Source organism: Pseudophryne corroboree, chromosome 5, assembly GCF_028390025.1.
Source record: "Pseudophryne corroboree isolate aPseCor3 chromosome 5, aPseCor3.hap2, whole genome shotgun sequence".
Taxonomy (NCBI): Eukaryota; Metazoa; Chordata; class Amphibia; order Anura; family Myobatrachidae; genus Pseudophryne; species Pseudophryne corroboree.
The window spans coordinates 695,137,252-695,158,082 of NC_086448.1; the positions used below are offsets into that span (position 1 = coordinate 695,137,252).

Here is a 20,831-nt window from a genome sequence, read left to right on the forward strand (position 1 = left end):
GCCAGTTGCTACGGACTCCTCAATTTCATCAAAGTCCTTGGATGTTGTAAGGGCTCTGGTTTAGTACGGTTTTGTTACTTGGTTAAGTAATATTGTTCAGCCGTTGCTGATGTTTCAAGCGAGTTAGCTTGGTTTGCCTTGTATGTGTGAGCTGGTGTGAATCTCGCCACTATCTGTGTAAAATCCTTTGTCTCAAAGTTGTCCATCTCCTCAGGCACTGTTTCGAGACGGAGTCTGGTAGGAGGGACATAGAGGGAGGAGCCAGCCCACACTCTCAAACTCTTAAAGTGCCAGTGGCTCCTAGTGGACCCGTCTATACCCCCATGGTACAAATGTGGACCCCAGCATCCTCTACGGACTACGAGAAAAGGATTTACCTGTAATTAAAATCCTATTATAAGATTAAATGTAATATTACATCATTTGATATCAACGTTTCAAAGAAACGGACATAATGTAATTAAATCATGTAGACAGTTGTGTGGGAACTGCAGAAAACTACGTGTTTATAGATAATCTCTGTAAATTAATTTAGTAAATCAATTTTCCAGATGCTTCTACAGACCATTAAACAAGAGGTTTGCCAAATAAAGTTATATTTCAAATAAAGTAATCAAAGTCTTGAACAGTTTCACTGAGGTTTAATTCACCCAGAAAGTAACCAAATTTACAACATTGAGTTATTGCTGAGAAGTTGCAATACATGTCATATGCTTTCAGTTCTTGAGACAAAAGGAAAGAAGTGCTACCTTATGACTTTTACAGCTTCTGCATAAAAGAAGCAACTTATTAATACATGAAACATCAGAACAAGCGAAATAACATAAAGGGTTAAAAGTCTAAAACGTGTTAATCTGGTTAAACAGTTTATCCTTAATCACTTGTGACATCAAGCCATGGATTGCTTCAATTGTGGTCTTGCAGCTGAAAAATACAACAGTACAAAGCATTACTAAACAATGGAACAATAGGTGTCACAGTGCAATTATAAAGATTTGGAAAAATGCGTATCAGGCTGGGTAGACACTTAAGGGCCGCATACACTTGTCCGACCTGATGTCGAAGGCGATCACCCCGGTAGCCTCCCGGGGGCAGGATCGGCCAAGATACATCGGATGCTGTATCCTGGGCGATCCCAGCCATGCCCCCAGGTCGGACCTGATTGAATGTGCAACACATTCAATCTGGAGGATCCGATCCGATGCTCACGGGAACGCAAAACGGATTGGCCCAGAGACACCTCAAAAATGCCCGATTTCACCCAATATATTGGGCCGAATGCCCGAATTGGGCTGAAATCGGGCATTATCGCTCTAGTGTATGGGGCCCTTTACTGATGCACATCAGACGTGACATTGTGCAACTTTTCCCTCCCGCAACAATATCGTTCATACACACTGAACTATATTGTTTGCTATATTGTATGACGTTACCCGGCCACATCCAGTCTTGTACAATAGCTTTAGATTTCAAGTGTAAACTTAAGATATTGTTAACGACCCGCGGTAGTGCTCATTGTTAACGATATAGTGAATACACACTGGATGATGTGAACGATAAATCGTCCGATCCACTGGATCGGACGATATAGTGGGTGCACAGAGCCAATTGTGTACCCAAGCCTTAAAGGAATTTTTCAATCTTTTCCCTGCTGTGCTCTCTGCACTGTACACAGCTGTATACAGACACCCGTGGCCCCTCCAGCTGCTACGGAACTACACATCCCAGCATACCCTTCCACAGTTTTGCCATTAAGGCACGCTAAAACTAAGGCAGGGCATGCTGGGGTGTAGAATTCCACAGCAAATGGAGGGCCGCAGGTTGAAGTCCCATGTACTAACCAATATATTGGAATGAAAGGCGCTCGCCACTTATTTTTTTTAGTGATCACAAGGATTCTGAAGTGCAGTGCAAGGGGAAAAAAGTGGATAACAAGTAATGGACATAAAGACAAGTAAACGCATTCATAGATGTATAATTACAATAAGTAATTAGCATAATGATGTAAAGAAGAGAAAGGGGAGAGGAGTATACTCACAATCTCACTCTATATAGAGAGCAAGGGTATTCCACATGTGGTGCTCCAGCTGTTGTGGGACTACACATCCCAGCATGCTCTGCCACAGTATTACCATACCTGAATAACACAACTATGGCAGGGTATGCTGGGATGTGTAGTTCCACAACAGCTGGAGGGCAGCGTGTTGAGTACCCCTGGATAGGATAAAGGTAGACACAATAGGGAGAAGATTGCAGAGCAGAGAAGGGCAGATGCCGCAGTTAGGAGGACAAGATGTCTCTTGTTCACCATCTAGATATATGCAAATATATTAAGAATTTTTTTTAAATTATTGGGCAATATTACGGGGGTCCTCCATTCCCTCAAATAGGGTCCTCTCCTTGCACACCCACAATGCCTCATATTGTGCAGCGTCTCAGTACTTTCATGTAACGACAACTGCCACTGACTTTAAACATATATTTTTACGTAGTTTAAGCCAACTACACAGGACAGTCCTGCTGCCTGCGCACACATGGATGGATAAAGCGTATACGAGCAATCATTAACATATGAGGTAGTGCATTTGGAAGATGATCACACACATAGGCCTGCAGCCGTCACCTTCTGACTGATTTTACTGTTGTGATCAATTAGTTGAGTAGATGTTTATTGGGTATCCAGCACTGTTTTCTGCGAGCACACCTCGCAGGTTGCAAGAATAATAATCTGCAGTGAAATCAATAATAGTCCCCTGTATTGTATAGATTATATATCAGGAAGTACATTATTTTACCGTGTGTATTGCATACAAAGGAGTGGCATCTGTTGTGATTGCAGTGTCGATGCATTATTTGTACTGTATATATCGTGGAACAGAAGTAACCACTACACAACACAAGGGTCACTTTAGCCAGAGGCAAATAACCAACCAGCAAGTTTTTGGACTGCGGGTTGAAACTGCAGCACAGATATTTTGAGCACATGTAAATTCCAGACAGTTTGTGCCCTGGTCAAAATCAAACTCCTTCATATGCTTTTATAAACAGTAGTAGTAGTAGTAGTGTCAAATGATCCTTATACGTTCAAGTTTACACATTTTCAAACAATGCAAGGGGAGAAATGTGACTTAGGGGGTAATTCAGAGTTGATCGCAGCAGCAAATTTGTTAGCAGTTGGGCAAAACAATGTGTACGGCAGAGGGGGCAGATATAACGCCTAGAGAGAGTTAGATTTGGGTGGGTTATTTTGTTTCTGTGCAGGGTAAATATTGGCTGCTTTATTTTGTTTCTGTGCAGGGTAAATACTGGCTGATTTATGTTTACACTGCAATTTAGATTTCAGTTTGAATACACCCCACCCAAATCTAACTCTCTCTGCACACGTTATATCTCCCCCACCTGCAGTGCACTTGGTTTTGCCCAACTGCTAACAAATGTGCTGCTGCGATCAATTCTGAATTAGGCCCTTAGACAATTCTGTAACCGGGCCTTGGAACATGGTCAGCTCCAACTACTGCAATCACATCACGCAATAAATGCATGCTACGACCTGATTTGCCATGGACACCAATCATAACATACCTGTCTCTTGTAGCTTTGGCGAGTTTGTCTTCAGACTTTCTATCATGTGTTTCTAAGCCAAGCATAAAACTTCCACGGCCAAGCTGGGCTTCAGATTGCTCTAGCTTTTCAGACAAGTCAAATACTTGTCCTGTTGTGTAGTCAGCATTCTACAGGTATGAAACAAAATATATTAGCATTGGATGACCATATACATATTAAAATATATAATTAAAGACTAAGTTTGACCGAAAAAGATAAACAAAACACAGAAGGCTTCCATGATGTTCTCTGGAAAAAATAAATAAATGGTATCCATATAGTAATATCTCAGTAACTATATGGGACCCGCTATGAGCAGTGGTGTTGGGTCTCTTCTGAGCTGCTCACTGACATGGCCAGCATTTCAACAGTCACAATCGCATGGCTGTTTGCTGTGAATCACGTTATTGGTAGCAACAGCTGGTATGGTAAAATAGGATTTTAAATACCTACCGGTAAATCCTTTTCCCGTAGTCCATAAGGGATATTGGGGACAGATTAGTACGGTGGGGTATAGACGGGTCCAAAGGAGCCAGTGCACTTTAAATTTCTTCAACTGGGTGTGCTGGCTCTTCCTACAGCTCAGTTATAGGTAGAACAGTGCCCGTAGGAGAATTACATACTTGAGAGAAGGAACACAACAAGTGTGGTGATATTTTCACACCAGCACACCAACATAAAACTTAGCCAGCAACATCTGGCAACATTAACAGCAACAGCTGAACAGGAACACATAACAGAGAACCTGCAGAAAGTCACCGCACAGGACTACGAGAAAAGGATTTACCGGTAGGTATTTAAAATCCTATTTTCTCTAGCATCCATGAGGGATATTGGGGACAGATTAGTACGATGGGGATGTCCCAAAGCTTCCAGAACGGGTGGGAACGTGCAGAGACATCTGCAGCACCGCCTGCCCAAACTGGGTATCCTCTTTGGCCAGGGTATCAAACTTGTAGAACTTCACAAAGGTGTTCTTCCCCGACCAGGTAGCAGCTCGACATAGTTGAAGGGCCGAGACTCCACGGGCAGCCGCCCAGGAAGAGCCCACCGATCTTGTAGAGTGGGCCTTGAGAGACTGTGGAACAGGTAAGGCTGCCGACGCATAGGCTTCTAAGCAATGGACTGCTTAAAAGCAGGGCACCCCTTTTTCTGCGCATCATAGGGCACGAACAAGGAATCCGTCTTTCTGATCCGAGCCGTTCTCTTGACATAGATTTTCAAGGCTCGCACAGCATCCATTGCCTCCAGAGGAGCAGAAGTGTCAGAACTGGATGGAATCACAATAGGTTGATTCAAATGAAACGCGGAGACCACCTTCGGCAGGTTCTGCTGTCTAGTCCTCTCTGTACTCATAAAAGACCAAGTATGGACTTTTGCACGACAAGGCCCCCCAATTCTGAGACATGCCTAGCAGAAGCCAGGGCCAGTTACATCACTGTTTCCACGTGAGGTACTTATCTTCTACCGTCATCAGAGGTTCAAACCAGGAGGACTGTAGAAAGCGCAACACTACATCCAGATCCCAAGGTGCCGTAGGCGGCACGAATGGAGGTTGTATGTGAAGCATCCCTTGCAAGAAGGTCTGAACTTCTTCTGGAAGAAGATGGAAAGAGCTGAAATCTGGACCTTAATGGATCCCAGACGTAAGCCTTTATCCACTCCAGCCTGCAGGAACCGTAGGAAATTTCCCAAGTTGAATTCTGCAGAGGGATATGTGCGTTCCTCGCACCAAGAGACATATCTCCGCCAGATATGATGATAGTGTTTTGACGTCACAGGTTTTCTGGCTTGCACCATAGTAGCAATAACCTTTTTGGAAAGCCCTTTGTGAGCTAGGATGTTCCGGTCAACTTCCATGCCGTCAATAGAGGCCAAGGGTCCTCTACGAACATGTGCAGAAGAGCCGCGTACCACGCTCTTTGGGGCCAATCAAGATTGCTTCCACTGTTTGATGTCTGATCCACTTGAGCACCCTTGGGATCAGCGGAATCGCAGAAAACCGGTAGACCAGCTGGTAAGGCCAAGGCTATGTCAGCGCATCAACTGCGCTCGCCTGAGGGTCCTTGGTTTGTGAGCAATAGCAGCAAAGCTTCTTGTTGAGACGAGAGGCCATCAATTCGACCTGTGGGCATACCCACCTGTCGATCTGTTGAAATACCTGAGGGTGTAGTCCCCACTCCCCCGGATGGAGGTCGTGTCGACTTAGGAAGTCCGCTTCCCAGTTGTCCACTCCCGGAATGAAGATTGCGGACAGTGCTCCTTCATTTCTTTCTGTCCAGAGGGTATGCTGGACACTTCTCGCATGCAGGCCCTGCTTTTTGTCCCTCCTTGTCGATTGATGTATGCCAACGCTGTGGCGTTGTCCGACTGCACCTGGACCACCTGATCCCGGAGTAGAGGGGATGCCTCTATCAGAATCAGAGCATAGTAGATAGCCTGAAGTTCCAGAATGTTGATCGGAAGTAGGTCCCCTTGGGTGACATCTCCCCATCCTCTCAGACTCGCATCCTTCGTAAGGAGGATCCAATCCTGAATCCCAAAGCGTCAACCTCCCAGCAGGTCGGAGGACTGTAGCCACCACAGGAGAGAAAGTCTGGCCTGAGGTGACAGTCGAATCATCTGATGCATCTGAAGAGGGGAACCGGACCCCTTGTTCAGGATGTCCATTTAGAATGGTCTGGCATGAAACCTTCCGAATTGAATCGCCTTCTACAAAGCCACCACCTTTCCCAACAATTTAATGCAAAGATGAATGGAGATTCGAGAAGGTCGGAGCACCATGCGAACCATTTCTTGAAGTGTTCTCACTTTGTCCTCTGGGAGGAACACTTTCTGTGCTACAGTATCCAGAAACAGGAGCCGCTGAGAAGGTTCCAGGTGGGACTTCTGCAGATTGAGGATCCACCCGTGGTGCGACAGAAGTTGGATAGTGCGATCTATGTGGAGCAACAGAAGCTCTCTGGAACTCGCTTTTATCAAGAGATCGTCCGGGTATGGAATTACATTGATCCCCTGGACCCTGAGTTGAAACATAATTTCCGCCATCACCTTCGTGAACACCCTCGGAGCTGTAGACAGGCCGAAGGGTAATGCCTGAAAATAAGATTTTACTCACCGGTAAATCTATTTCTCGTAGTCCGTAGAAGATGCTGGGGACTCCGTAAGGACCATGGGGAATAGATGGGCTCCGCAGGAGATAGGGCACTTTAAGAAAGACTTTGGATTCTGGGTGTGCACTGGCTCCTCCCTCTATGCCCCTCCTCCAGACCTCAGTTAGGGAAACTGTGCCCAGAGGAGACGGACAGTACGAGGAAAGGATTTTAGTTAATCCAAGGGCAAGATTCATACCAGCCACACCAATCATACCGTATAACCTGTGATAAACTACCAAGTTAACAGCATGAACAACAACATAGTCTCGGTTCAAACCGATGAAACTATAACATAACCCTTATGTAAGCAATAACTATATACAAGTCTTGCAGAAGAAGTCCGCACTTGGGATGGGCGCCCAGCATCCTCTACGGACTACGAGAAATAGATTTACCGGTAAGTAAAATCTTATTTTCTCTAACGTCCTAGAGAATGCTGGGGACTCCGTAAGGACCATGGGGATTATACCAAAGCTCCCAAACGGGCGGGAGAGTGCGGATGACTCTGCAGCACCAATTGAGCAAACAGGAGGTCCTCCTCAGCCAGGGTATCAAACTTATAGAACTTTGCAAAGGTGTTTGACCCCGACCAAGTAGCAGCTCGGCATAGTTGTAGTGCCGAGACCCCTCGGGCAGCCGCCCAAGAAGAGCCCACCTTCCTAGTGGAATGGGCCCTAAGCGATTTAGGCAATGGCAATCCCGCCGTAGAATGCGCCTGCTGAATCGTGTTACAGATCCAGCGAGTAATAGTCTGCTTTGAAGCAGGAGCGCCAACTTTGTTGGCTGCATACAGAACAAACAGAGCTTCAGTCTTCCTGATCCTAGCTGTTCTGGTCACATAAATCTTCAAAGCCCTGACCACATCCAAGTCCCGTGTAGCCACAGGAACGACAATAGGTTGGTTCATTTGAAAAGATGAGACCACTTTTGGCAGAAACGGAGGACGCGTCCTCAACTCTGCCCTATCCACGTGAAAAAACAGGTAGGGGCTTTTATGTGATAAAGCTGCCAATTCCAAAACACGCCTTGCCGAAGCCAAGGCCAACAACATGACCACTTTCCAAGTGAGATATTTCAACTCCACTGTTTTGAGTGGCTCAAACCAAGGTGACCTGAGGAAACTTAATACCACATTAAGATCCCACGGCGCCACCGGAGGTACAAAAGGAGGCTGAATATGCAGCACCCCCTTCACGAATGTCTGTACTTCAGGAAGAGAAGCCAATTCTTTTTGAAAGAAAATGGACAAGGCCGAAATTTGGAACTTTATGGACCCTAATTTTAGGCCCAAATCCACTCCTGATTGCAGGAAGTGAAGCAGACGACCCAAATGGAACTCCTCCGTAGGAGCAGCCCTGGCCTCACACCAAGAAACATATTTTCGCCATATACGGTGATAATGTTTCAATGTCACGTCCTTCCTAGCTTTTATTAGCATAGGGATGACCTCCTCCGGAATACCTTTTTCCGCTAGGATCCGGCGTTCAACCGCCATGCTGTCAAACGCAGCCGCGGTATGTCTTGGAACAGACAGGGCCCCTGCTGCAGCAGGTCCTGTCTTAGAGGAAGAGGCCCCGGATCTTCTGTGAGCAACTCTTGCAGATCCGGATACCAAGTCCTTCGTGGCCAATCTGGAACAATGAGGATTGTCCTGACTCTGCTTAGTCTTATTATTCTCAACACCTTGGGTATGAGAGAAAGAGGAGGGAACACATAGACCGACCTGAACACCCAAGGTGTCACTAGAGCGTCCACCGCTACCGCCTGAGGGTCTCTTGACCTGGCGCAATACCGCTTTAACTTTTTCTTGAGACGGGACGCCATCATGTCTATCTGAGGCAGTCCCCACTGACCCACGATCTGTGCGAAGACTTCTAGATGAAGTCCCCACTCTCCCGGATGCAGGTCGTGTCTGCTGAGGAAGTCCGCTTCCCAGTTGTCCACCCCAGGGATGAATACTGCCGCTAGGGCGCTTACATTGACTTCCGCCCAGCGAAGAATCCTGGTCGTTTCTGCCATGGCCACTCTGCTCCTTGTGCCGCCATGGCGGTTTACATGAGCCACTGCTGTGACATTGTCCGACTGAATCAGAACCGGTTGTTCCGAAGCAATGCCTCCGCTTGGCGTAGGGCGTTGTATATGGCTCTCAACTCCAGGACGTTGATGTGGAGACAAGTCTCTAGATTTGACCAGAGACCTTGGAAATTTCTTCCCAGTGTGACTGCTCCCCAACCCCGGAGGCTTGCGTCCGTGGTCACCAGGATCCAGTCCTGAATTCCGAACCTGCGGCCTTCTAGGAGGTGAGCACTGTGCAGCCACCACAGGAGAGATCCTCTGGCTCTGGAAGACAGGGTGATCCTTTGATTTATTTGTAAATGGGACCCGGACCATTTGTCCAGTAGTTCCCATTGAAAGGACCTCGCATGGAACCTTCCGAAGGGGATGGCCTCGTATGATGCCACCATCTGCCCCAGGACACGCGTGCAGTGATGCACTGAAACCTTTTTTAGCTTTAATAGGTTCCTGACCAGGGCTATGAGCTCCTGAGCCTTTTCCATCGGAAGAAAAACCTTTTTCTGGTCTGTGTCTAGAATCAGGCCCAGAAAGGTCAGACGCGTTGTAGGGACTAGCTGGGACTTCGGTATATTGAGAATCCAGCCGTGCCTTTGCAACATTCTCACCGACAGCGACACGCTGTCCAGCAACTTCTCCCGAGATCTCGCCTTTATGAGGAGATCGTCCAAGTATGGGATAATTGTGACCCCCTGCTTGCGCAGGAGCACCATCATTTCCGCCATTACCTTGGTGAAAATTCTTGGGGCTGTGGAAAGCCCAAACGGCAACGTCTGAAATTGGTAATGACAGTCCAGTACTGCAAATCTCAGGAACGCCTGGTGAGGAGGGAAAATCGGAACATGAAGGTATGCATCCTTTATGTCCAGGGACACCATCCAACCCCCCCCCTCCAGGCTGGCGATGACCGCTCTGAGCGATTCCATCTTGAACTTTAACTTTTTCAAGTACAAGTTCAGGGATTTTAGATTCAAAATGGGCCTGACCGAACCGTCCGGTTTCGGGACCACAAACAGGGTTGAGTAATACCCCTTTCCTTGCTGGATAAGAGGAACTTTGACTATCACCTGTTGAAGATACAATTTTTGAATTGCAGACAACACTAACTCCCTCTCTGACGGGGAAGCTGGCAGAGCCGATTTGAAAAACCGGCGAGGAGGCACGTCTTCGAATTCCAGCCTGTATCCCTGAGAAACAATCTCTATAGCCCAGGGATCCACCTGTGAGTGAACCCAGACCTGGCTGAAAAAGCGAAGACGCGGGAAGCCCTAGCGTCATGCGGTGGACTTTGCAGATGTAGGGGAGGACTTCTGCTCCTGGGAACTAGCTGCATGCAGCTTTTTTCCCTTGCATTTTCATCTGGCAAGGAAGGACGATCCCCGTACCTTCTTGCTTTTATTGGAACAAAAGGACTGCATTTGATAATGAGGTGCCTTTTTGGTATGCTGCGGGGGGACATAAGGTAAGAAATTCGATTTACCGGCCGTAGCAGTAGAGACAAGGTCCGAGAGGCCTTCTCCAAACAACTCCTCCCCCTTGTAAGGCAATGGCTCCATATGCCGCTTTGAGTCGGCATCCCCCGTCCACTGTCGGGTCCACAAGAGTCGCCTAGCAGAAATAGACATAGCATTTATTCTGGAGCTTAGTAAACAAATGTCTCTTTGAGCATCCCTCATATATAAAGCAGCATCTTTGATATGCTCTAGGGTCATTAGAATGGTATCCTTATCTAGGGTGTCAAGTTCCGTAGATAAGGAATCTGTCCATGCTGCGACAGCACTACAAACCCAGGCCGATGCCATAGCCGGTCTAACGATAGTACCGGAATGTGTGTAAATGTGCTTCATGGTAACCTCCTGCTTATGATCAGCAGGATCCTTGAGGGAAGCCGTATCCTGAGAAGGCAGTGCTACCTTCTTGGATAGGCGTGTCAGCGCCTTGTCTACCTTAGGCGAAGATTCCCATCGTATCCTGTCCTTTTGTGGAAAGGGATACGCCATAAGAATCCTTTTGGGAACTTGTAGTCTCCTATCTGGAGATTCCCAGATTCGCTTGGCTCAAATGAGGACGGAAAAGTGACCTCAGGCTTTTTCCCTTTATACATGTGTACCCTCGTGTCAGGGACAGGGGGTTCCTCAGTGATATGCAAAACCTCTTTAATGGCCATAATCATGTAACGAATGCCTTTTGCCACCTTTGGTTGCAATTTTGCATCCTCATAGTCGACACTAGAGTCAGTATCTGTGTCGGTATCTATGTCAGTGATCTGGGATATGGTGCGTTTTTGAGACCCCGACGGTCCTGGTGCCACAGGGACAGGCATGGACTGGCTACCTGACTGATCCCTAGCTTCAGCCTTGTCTAACCGTTTATGCAGTAAATTTACATTTGCATTCAAGACATTCCACCTAACCACCCAGTCCGGTGTCGGCATTGCCGACGGCAACCTGACAATCATGCACTCCCCCTCCTCCTTAGGTGAGCCTTCCTCGTCAAACATATCGACACACACGTATCGACACACTTCACACACACAGGGAATCTCTTTTCTGAAGGCCCCTTGGAGAGACAGAGAGAGAGTATGCCAGCACACACCCCAGCGCTATATGACCCAGGAGAAACACACAAAATGTTTACCCAGTAGCGCTGCTTAATGTGTAAACGCCAATAATGTGCCCCCCCTCTACTTTAAAACCCCCTTACACCGTGTGCCAAGCAGGGTAGAGTCCGGGAAGCTTCCTCTCAGCGGTGCTGTGGAGAGAAAATGGCGCTTGTGAGTGCTGAGGGAGAAGCCCCGCCCCCTCGGCGGCGGGCTTCTGTCCCGCTCAAACTTACTAAAAAATGGCGGGGGCTCTGTTATATACATGTACAGTGCCCACCTTAAAGTGCCCTATCTCCAGCGGAGCCAGTCTATTCCTCATGGTCCTTACGGAGTCCCCAGCATCCTCTAGGACGTTAGAGAAACTGGTAGTGATCGTTCAGTAGGGCAAACCTCAGATAGGCCTGATGAGGAGGCCAAAATGGGATATGTAGATAAGCGTCTTTGATATCCAGGGACACTAGGAATTCCTGTTGGTACGGGCCTGTGATTACCGCTCTTAAAGATTCCATCTTGAATTTGAAAACCTTCAGGTAAGGATTCAAGGACTTCAGATTCAGAATGGGTCTCACAGACCAGTCTAGTTTTGGCACTACGAACAGACTGGAGTAGTAACCCAGTCCTCCTTGTAGTAGGGGCACTGGAACAATGACCTAAGACTGGACCAACTCATTTATGGCCAGTAGTAGCGTGCCACGCATATTTTCCAAAGCTGGTAAGCTTGATTTAAAAAATCGTTGGGGAGGAGCACCGTCGAACTCCAGCTTGTAACCCTGAGAGATAAGGTCCCTTACCCAAGCATCATGGCAGGAACCGTCCCAGATGTTGCTGTACTGATGTAACCGAGCTCCCACCACGATATTCCCTCGGGGTAGGAGGGCACAGTCATGCCGAAGGCTTTGCGGCAGTAGAACTGGTGTTCTGGTCCTGAGATCCGGCAACGGCTGGTTTCTAAGGTTTTCCTCTGGAGCCTCTAGCTGCGTTGGAGGCCCCTCTGGCCCTAGATCGAAATCTGGAGGACCGAAAGGACTGAGTCGACGGTCCCAGGTAGGTACGTCTAGCAGGTGGAGCCCCCGAAGGGAGAAACATGGATTTCCCAGCAGTAGCTTTGGAAATCCATGCGTCCAATTCACCTCCAAAGAGCCATTCACCTGTGAAGGGAAGATATTCCACATTACGTTTTGAGTCCGCATCAGCAATCCACCGACAACCATATGGCTCTGCGCGCAGACTCAGCCATGGCTGTGGTCCTAGCATTAATATTGCCAATCTCTTTAAGGGAGTCACAGAGGACTCTTGCCATGTCCTGAATGTGATTCAGGAAATTAACAGTATTAACTAAGGTCATATCACCCGAGAGACCTTCCTTAATTTGATTAGCCCAGGAATGAATTGCATGTGTCATCCAGCAACCTGCAATGACCGGCCTTTAAGCAACACCTGCAGCAATGTAAATAGATTTTAGAGTGGTCTCAATTTTCCTATCTGCCGGGTCCTTTACTATAAAGGAGCCCGGAGCAGGGAGTACCGCCTTTTTAGAAAGGCGAGAGACAGACATCTACTGCTGGAGACTCTTCCCAGAATTTTCTGCCTTAAGGGGCAAAGGGGAATGAATGTATGCAAAAACCGCTTTGACACCTGATATTTAAAATAGCCTGGAAGAATCCAGATAAAAAATAAGTCATCAAATTCCTTGGAATCAGGAAATGTGACTGTCAGTTTGTCTTGTGGGAGGAAAAATGACTGCAGAGTACAGGTTGAGTATCCCTTATGCAAAATTGAAAATCACATATTTTTGGTTCCCCTACTGAGATAATGATACCTATATAGATATATTAAATTATATATCTATGTAATCTATCTATCCATCCAAAATATATCATACATGTGTCATTATCACAGTAGGGGATCCAAAAATGTGGGATTTTGAATTTTGGATAAGGGATTCTCAACCTGTATTAGCATCCTCCAGGGGGAGCTTTAACACATCCCTAATAGCCAATATGAGGGGTTCAATACCCTGGGTAGGGGTGGAATCCCCACTTATGGGGTCCACATCATCCTGTATATCATCATCAGTATCTGAGAGGACGATGTTTAGCAGTTAGGCAAGCCACTGCTTGTTGCAGTCCTGAGTCTAATACCCCTTTTACACTCACAGGGGCGGGTCATTCCCAGGAATGACCCTTTTACATTAGCGAGCCGACCCGGCATATTGCCGGGTCGGTGACGTCACCGCTGATGCTACCGGAGGCGGTGCTTGGAGATAATCTTCTCCAAGCACCGCCTCCTCCTATGCAGAGAATGGGTGCCGGGTTGCCTTGACCCGGTATACCCGTTCACACTGCACAGCTTCCCGGGACGGTCCCGGATTCAACCCAGGTCGAGATCTGGGTTGAAATCCCGGGACGCTCGTCCGGAAATTGTCCCTGTACCCAGTCACACTCACAAAAATCCCGGGATGATGCGCGTTCACGTGCAATATCCCGGGATTTTTCTGCAAGTGTAATAGGGGTATTATTGGCATTTGCAGTGAGCTGAGATGACATATCAGACATCATAGTTTTGATAGCCCCCAACCAGGAGGGCTCTGGACTCTCCCCCACAGTGATATCAGCATTCTGAGATCACTGACTACATGATACTGAGCCAGATGAACTAGGAGAAAATCTAGCATTACATACACAGCATAACTTCTGTTTTACCATTGTGAAGCAGAAAAAAAAAATAGGATTTTAATACCTACCGGTAAATCCTTTTCTCCTAGTCCGTAGAGGATGCTGGGGACTCCAAAATGACCATGGGGTATAGACGGGATCCGCAGGAGCTTGGGCACACTATAAAGACTTAAACTGGGTGTGAACTGGCTCCTCCCTCTATGCCCCTCCTCCAGACCTCAGTTATAGGAACTGTGCCCAGGAGAGACTGACATTTCGAGGAAAGGATTTTTGTTTAAACAAAGGGTGAGAAACATACCAGCCCACACCACAACATACCATACAACTGGAGTAGTATGAAACCAGATAACCGTATGAACTAACAACAGCAACAAGCTGAATAAACAAATACAAAACCCATGTGTAAACAAATACAACCAGTAATACTACAACTGCAAGTAACAGTCCGCACTGGGACGGGCGCCCAGCATCCTCTACGGACTAGGAGAAAAGGATTTACCGGTAGGTATTAAAATCCTATTTTCTCTTACGTCCTAGAGGATGCTGGGGACTCCAAAAGGACCATGGGGTCTATGCCAAAGCTCCAGACCGGGCGGGAGAATGCGGACAACTCTGCAGCACCGATTGAGCAAACATGAGGTCCTCATCAGCCAGGGTATCAAACTTGTAAAACTTAGCAAATGTGTTTGAACCCGACCACGTAGCTGCTCGGCAAAGCTGAAGTGCCGAGACCCCTCGGGCAGCCGCCCAAGAAGAGCCCACCTTCCTAGTAGAATGGACCTTTACCGACTTCGGCAACGGTAGCCCAGCCGAAGAATGAGCCTGTTGAATCGTATTACAAATCCAGCGAGCAATAGTTTGTTTAGAAGCAGGATTTCCAATCTTGTTGGAAGCATACAGGACAAACAAAGCTTCTGTTTTCCTGGTACGAGCCGTTCTGGCGACATAAATTTTCAAAGCTCTTACAACATCAAGGGACTTTGGAACCGCCACAACATCCATAGCCACAGGCACCACAATAGGTTGGTTGATGTGGAACGAAGAAACCACCTTCGGCAGAAATTGTTGACGAGTCCTCAATTCCGCTCTATCCGAATGGAAAATCAAATACGGGCTCTTGTGAGACAAGGCCGCCAATTCTGACACTCGCCTGGCCGACGCCAGAGCCAAAAGCATGACCACTTTCCAAGTGAGAAACTTTAACTCAACCTTACGCAAAGGTTCAAACCAGTGAGACATTAGGAATTTCAAGACAACTTCAAGATCCCACGGCGTCACCGGCGGCACAAATGGAGGGTGGATATGCAACACTCCCTTCACAAAGTCTGAACCTCGGGAAGGACGGCCAACTCTTTCTGAAAGAAAATAGATAAAGCAGAAATCTGCACTTTTATGGAACCCAATTTCAGGCCTGCATCTACGCCTGCCTGCAAAACATGGAGAAACCGACCCAAGTGAAACTCCTCCACCGGAGCTGCTTTAGTCTCACACCATGAAATATATTTCCTCCAAATACGGTGATAATGTTTTGCCGTAACTTCCTTCCTAGCTTTAAGGAGAGTGGGAATGACCTCCCCTGGAATACCCTTCCGAGCTAAGATTTGGCGCTCAACTTCCACGCCGTCAAACGCATCCGCGGTAAGTCCGGAAACATGCAGGGCCCCTGAAACAACAGGTCCTCTCGTAGAGGAAACGGCCAGGGATCTTCCACTAGTAATTCTTGAAGATCCGGATACCAGGCCCTCCGTGGCCAATCTGGAATGACGAGTATCGCCTGAACCCCTGTTCGTCGAACGATCCTCAGCACCTTCGGAATGAGAGGGAGTGGAGGGAACACATACACCGACGGAAACACCCACGGAGTAACCAGGGCGTCCACTGCGCTGGCCTGGGGGTCCCTCGACCTGGAACAATACCTCTGAAGCTTCTTGTTGAGGCGAGACGCCATCATGTCTATCAGAGGAAGTCCCCAACGCTTTGTCACTTCTGCAAATACCTCTTGATGAAGAGCCCACTCTCCCGGATGGAGATCGTGTCTGCTGAGGAAGTCTGCTTCCCAGTCGTCTACTCCCGGGAGATAGACTGCTGACAGACCGCACACGTGCTGTTCCGCCCAGCGAAGGATTCTTGTGGCCTCCTCCATAGCCACCCTGCTCCTTGTTCCGCCTTGGCGGTTTACGTACGCCACTGCTGTTATGTTGTCCGACTGGATTAGGACAGGGATACCCTGAAGAAGGTTCTTTGCTTGCAGCAGGCTGTTGTAAATGGCTCTCAACTCGAGAACATTTATGTGGAGACAAGATTCCTGGCTTGACCACTTTCCCTGGAAATTTCTTCCTTGCGTGACTGTGCCCCAGCATCGGAGACTTGCATCTGTTGTCAGCAGGACCCAGTCCTGTATTCCGAATCGGCGTCCCTCTAAAAGGTGAGAGCCTTGCAGCCACCACAGGAGAGCTATCCTGGCTCTGGAAGAGCCGGTGCATGTGCAGGTGAGACCCGGACCATTTTTTCAGTAGATCCCACTGAAACACCCGGGCATGAAACCTGCCAAACGGAATGGCTTCGTAAGCAGATACCATCTTCCCTAGTACCCGAGTGCATTGATGAATCGACACACTCGTCGGCCTCAGGAGCTCCCTGACCATGGTCTGGAATTCCAGAGCTTTGACCTCTGGAAGAAACACTCTCTGTATCTCCGTGTCCAGGACCATGCCCAGGAAGGGCAGCCGAGTGGTCGGGATCAACTGAGACTTTGGCAAATTTAGTATCCAACCGTGATGTCGCAGAACAGACAGGGAGAGATCCACATTTCTTAACAACTGCTCCTTGGACCTCGCCTTTATCAGGAGAACGTCCAAGTACGGGATAATTGTGACCCCTTGCTTGCGCAGGAGGACCATCATCTCTGCCATTACCTTGGTGAAAACCCTCGGGGCCGTGGAAAGCCCAAACGGCAACGCCTGAAATTGGTAATGACACTCCTGTACCGCGAACCTCAGGAAGGCTTGATGAGGAGGGAATATCGGGATGTGCAAGTAAGCATCCTTTATGTCGACTGACGCCATAAAATCTCCCCCCTCGAGGCTGGAGATCCCCGCTCGAAGAGACTCCATCTTGAACTTGAAAGTTTTCAAGTATAGATTGAGGGATTTTAGGTTCAGAATCGGTCTGACCGAACCGTCCGGCTTCGGCACCACAAAGAGGCTCGAATAGAACCCTTTCCCCCGATTTGACGGGGGAACCGACACCACTTTTGTATCGCATCCCTTACCAACTCTCTTTCGGGAAGAGAAGTTGGCAAGGCTGACACGAAAAAACGGTTGGGGGGCATCTCCTGAAACTTCAGTCTGTACCCTTGGGACACTATGTCTAAGACCCAAGGATCCAGAGCGGAACGAACCCAGACCTGACTGGAGAATTGGAGACGGCCCCCCACCGGCAGGGACTCCCCCAGGGGAGCCCCAGCGTCATGCGGTGGACTTGGTAGAGGCAGGGGAGGACTTTTGGTCCTGGGTGCCTGACACTGCAGGCGACTTCCTTCCCCTACCTCTACCCTTTGAAGAGAGGAAGGACGAGCCCTTACCTCTTTTGTATTTATTAGGCCGAAAGGACTGCATCTGCTGATGGGGTGCCTTTTTCTGCTGTGGGGGAACATAGGGAAGAAAAGAGGACTTACCCGCCGTAGCGGTCGACACCAGGTCAGCCAGGCCATCACCGAACAAGACACTACCTTTAAAAGGGAGAGCTTCCATATTCTTCTTGGAGTCGGCATCAGCATTCCATTGGTGAACCCACAGGGCCCTCCTGGCCGAAATCGACATGGCATTGGCTCTTGACCCCAAGAGGCCAACATCCCTCGCAGCATCCTTTAGGTAATCTGCAGCGTCCTTGATATAACCAAGAGTCAAAAGATTATTATCTTTATCAAGAGCATCCATATCAGAAGCCAAATTTTCAGCCCACTTTGCAATAGCACTACTCACCCATACCGACGCCACAGCAGGTCTGAGCAATGCACCAGTATTGACGAAAATGGACTTCAATGTTGTCTCCAGTTTGTGATCCGCCGGATCCTTGAGAGCAGCGGTGTCAGGAGACGGAAGCGCCACCTTCTTTGACAATCGCGAAAGAGCTTTGTCCACATTCGGAGACGACTCCCATTTTTCCCTATCGTCAGAGGGGAAAGGATATGCCATCAAAATTCGCTTGGGAATCTGCCACCGTTTTTCAGGCGACTCCCAAGCCTATTCACAAAGCTCATTCATCTCATGAGAGGGAGGAAATTTTACCTCAGGTCTTTTCCCTTTAAATAAACAAACTCTTGTGTCAGGAACGGCAGGTTCCTCAGATATACCGTATACGTAAAACATCTTTAATGGCAATAATCATATACTGAATACTCTTGACAACCCATGGATGCAAAGAAGTCTCATTCAAATCGACATCGGAGTCAGAGTCCGTATCGGTACCTGTATCTGCCATCTGGTCACAAGCACGCTTTTCTGACCTTGAGACTGTCTGTACCTGAGACAAAGCATCCTCCACCGACTGTCTCCATTTTGGGTCTGAGAATCAGATTTATCCAGCCTCTTAGATAATAAAGCCACATTCGCATTCAGCGTACTCAGCATAGTCATCCAATCAGCAGTCGGATGTGACGACAGAGACACACCCAAATCCTTTTCTGCACCCCCATAACTTCCTCTGGGGAGGAACACCCAGTCCATAAGCCCGGGGACAGACCCACAGAGAAGCCCTTAGGGAGAACACAGAGGGAGTATGCCAGCTCACACCCCAGCGCACATACACCAAAAAAAACTTAGTATATATGATCAGCGCTGATAAACATAAATGAAAGCACCAAGTTATGTGCCCCCCCCCACCCTTGGTTTTCCTCCCTGTGTACTTGCGGGAGCGTGGAGGTCCGGCCAGCGTCCCTGCAGCTCTGTAGAGATACGAGAAAATGTCGCTGGAGAGCAATGTGCGGCCAAGCCCCACCACTTCCCGGCGCGCTGTAGCCCGCTAAAATTTAAACTTGCACACTGGCGGGGGTAATGTATACGGCGTCCCAACCCGTATACTGTGCTTTTTCGCCAGAAATGAACCCCGGTAACTGCTGCCCAGGGTGCTCCCCCCTAGCGCCCTGCAAGTGCCGTTGGTGATCTGTGTGGGAGCATGGAGCGCTGCACTGTACCTTCCGTTACTGAAGTCTTCTGCCGTCACTGAAGCCTTCTGTTCTCCTAATACTCACCCGGCTTCTGTCTTCTGTGAGGGGGTTGACGGCGCGGCTCCGGGAACAAGCAGCTAGGCGCACCAAGTGATGGAACCCTCTGGAGCTAATGGTGTCCAGTAGCCTAAGAAGCAGAGCCCTTAAACTAAGAAAAAGTAGGTCTGACTTCTCTCCCCTCACTCCCACGATGCAGGGAGCCTGTAACCAGCAGGTCTCCCTGAAAATAAAAAACCTAACAAAAGTCTTACTAGGGGAGCTCTACAGAGTTTCTCTGGAGTGTGTCCAGTCACTCCTGGGCACAAAGTCTAACTGAGGTCTGGAGGAGGGGCATAGAGGGAGGAGCCAGTTCACACCCAGTTAAAGTCTTTGTAGTGTGCCCAAGCTCCTGCGGATCCCGTCTATACCCCATGGTCCTTTTGGAGTCCCCAGCATCCTCTAGGACGTAAGAGAAATAAAACTTTAAAAGAAATTGAAGAAAAAACTCTGGAGCTTGCAGAGTGTGCATCCTCTCCTGATGGCACTTTTTTCTAAACTGAGCTGTAGGAGGAGGCATAGAGGGGAGGAGCCAGCACACCCAGTTGAAGAAATTTAAAGTGCACTGGCTCCTTTGGACCTGTCTATACCCCATTGTGCTAATCTGTACAGTACAGGTAGGTGGGTGGAGGAAGAGGCTGCTGTTACAGAGAAAATGTAATGCACACAAAGTATATGTATTATCTTACAGTATATGGTGCAATGCATCACCACTCTGAACAGCCTACAAGACTGGTGATCACGCTGAGCCGAAAAAAAAGTGGGTCACATGGACCCCTCATTTTTAAACATTGGGGTCCTACCTATTCTTTTCTGGGTCCCATCGAAATTAAGGTTATTATTATTATCCTTTATTTATATGGTGCCACAAGGGTTCCGCAGCGCCCAATGACAGAGTACATATACCGTACACAATCAAAACAGGAAAACAGTGACTTACAGTTGAAGACAATATAGGACAAGTACAGGGTAACTAAGCATAACTACACCAGTAAACGACAGAGAAGTTCCAAGGGGGCCAAAAAACTGCGGGTTTTGGGCAGTTGAGGATTATTAAAGTAAGAAAAAGATAAGCACATGAGGAAAGAGGGCCCTGCTCGTGAGAGCTTACATTCTAAGGGGAGGCTGGGTTTGGTAAAGAAGTGGGTCTTAAGAGCCCATTTGAAGTTTTGTAGAGAGGTGGAGAGCGAGGGGGAGAGGTAAAGAATTCCAGAGAAAGGGAGCAGCACGTGAAAAAATCTTGAAGATAGGAGTGGGGGGGGGGGGGGGGGGGGAGTAATCAGAAGACAGGAGAGTCGCATGCATTAGCAGAGCGAAGAGGTCGGGTGGGAGAGTAAAGGGAGATAAGGCCAGAGATGTAAATGGGAGAGGAGTGGGTGAGGGCTTTGTAAGTGAGTGTGAGAAGTTTGAATTGGATTCTGAAAGGGAAGGGAAGCCAGTGAAGGGCTTGTAGGAGAGAG

The 20,831-nt window shown here is 48.2% G+C and overlaps 1 protein-coding gene across 1 annotated transcript in view; it reads right to left on the reverse strand.

Annotated features, from left to right (window-relative positions):
* Positions 1-621: 621 nt before the first annotated feature.
* Positions 622-20,831, reverse strand: part of COPS5 (COP9 signalosome subunit 5) — an 83,597-nt gene continuing 63,387 nt past the window's right edge. Inside the window, exons 7-8 of the mRNA XM_063923865.1 lie at positions 3,583-3,731; positions 622-924 (exon numbers count right to left, since the gene is read on the reverse strand). Of these exons, the coding sequence (XP_063779935.1) occupies positions 840-924; positions 3,583-3,731 (234 nt within the window). The 3' untranslated portion in view covers positions 622-839. The remainder of the gene's footprint in view (positions 925-3,582; positions 3,732-20,831) is intronic.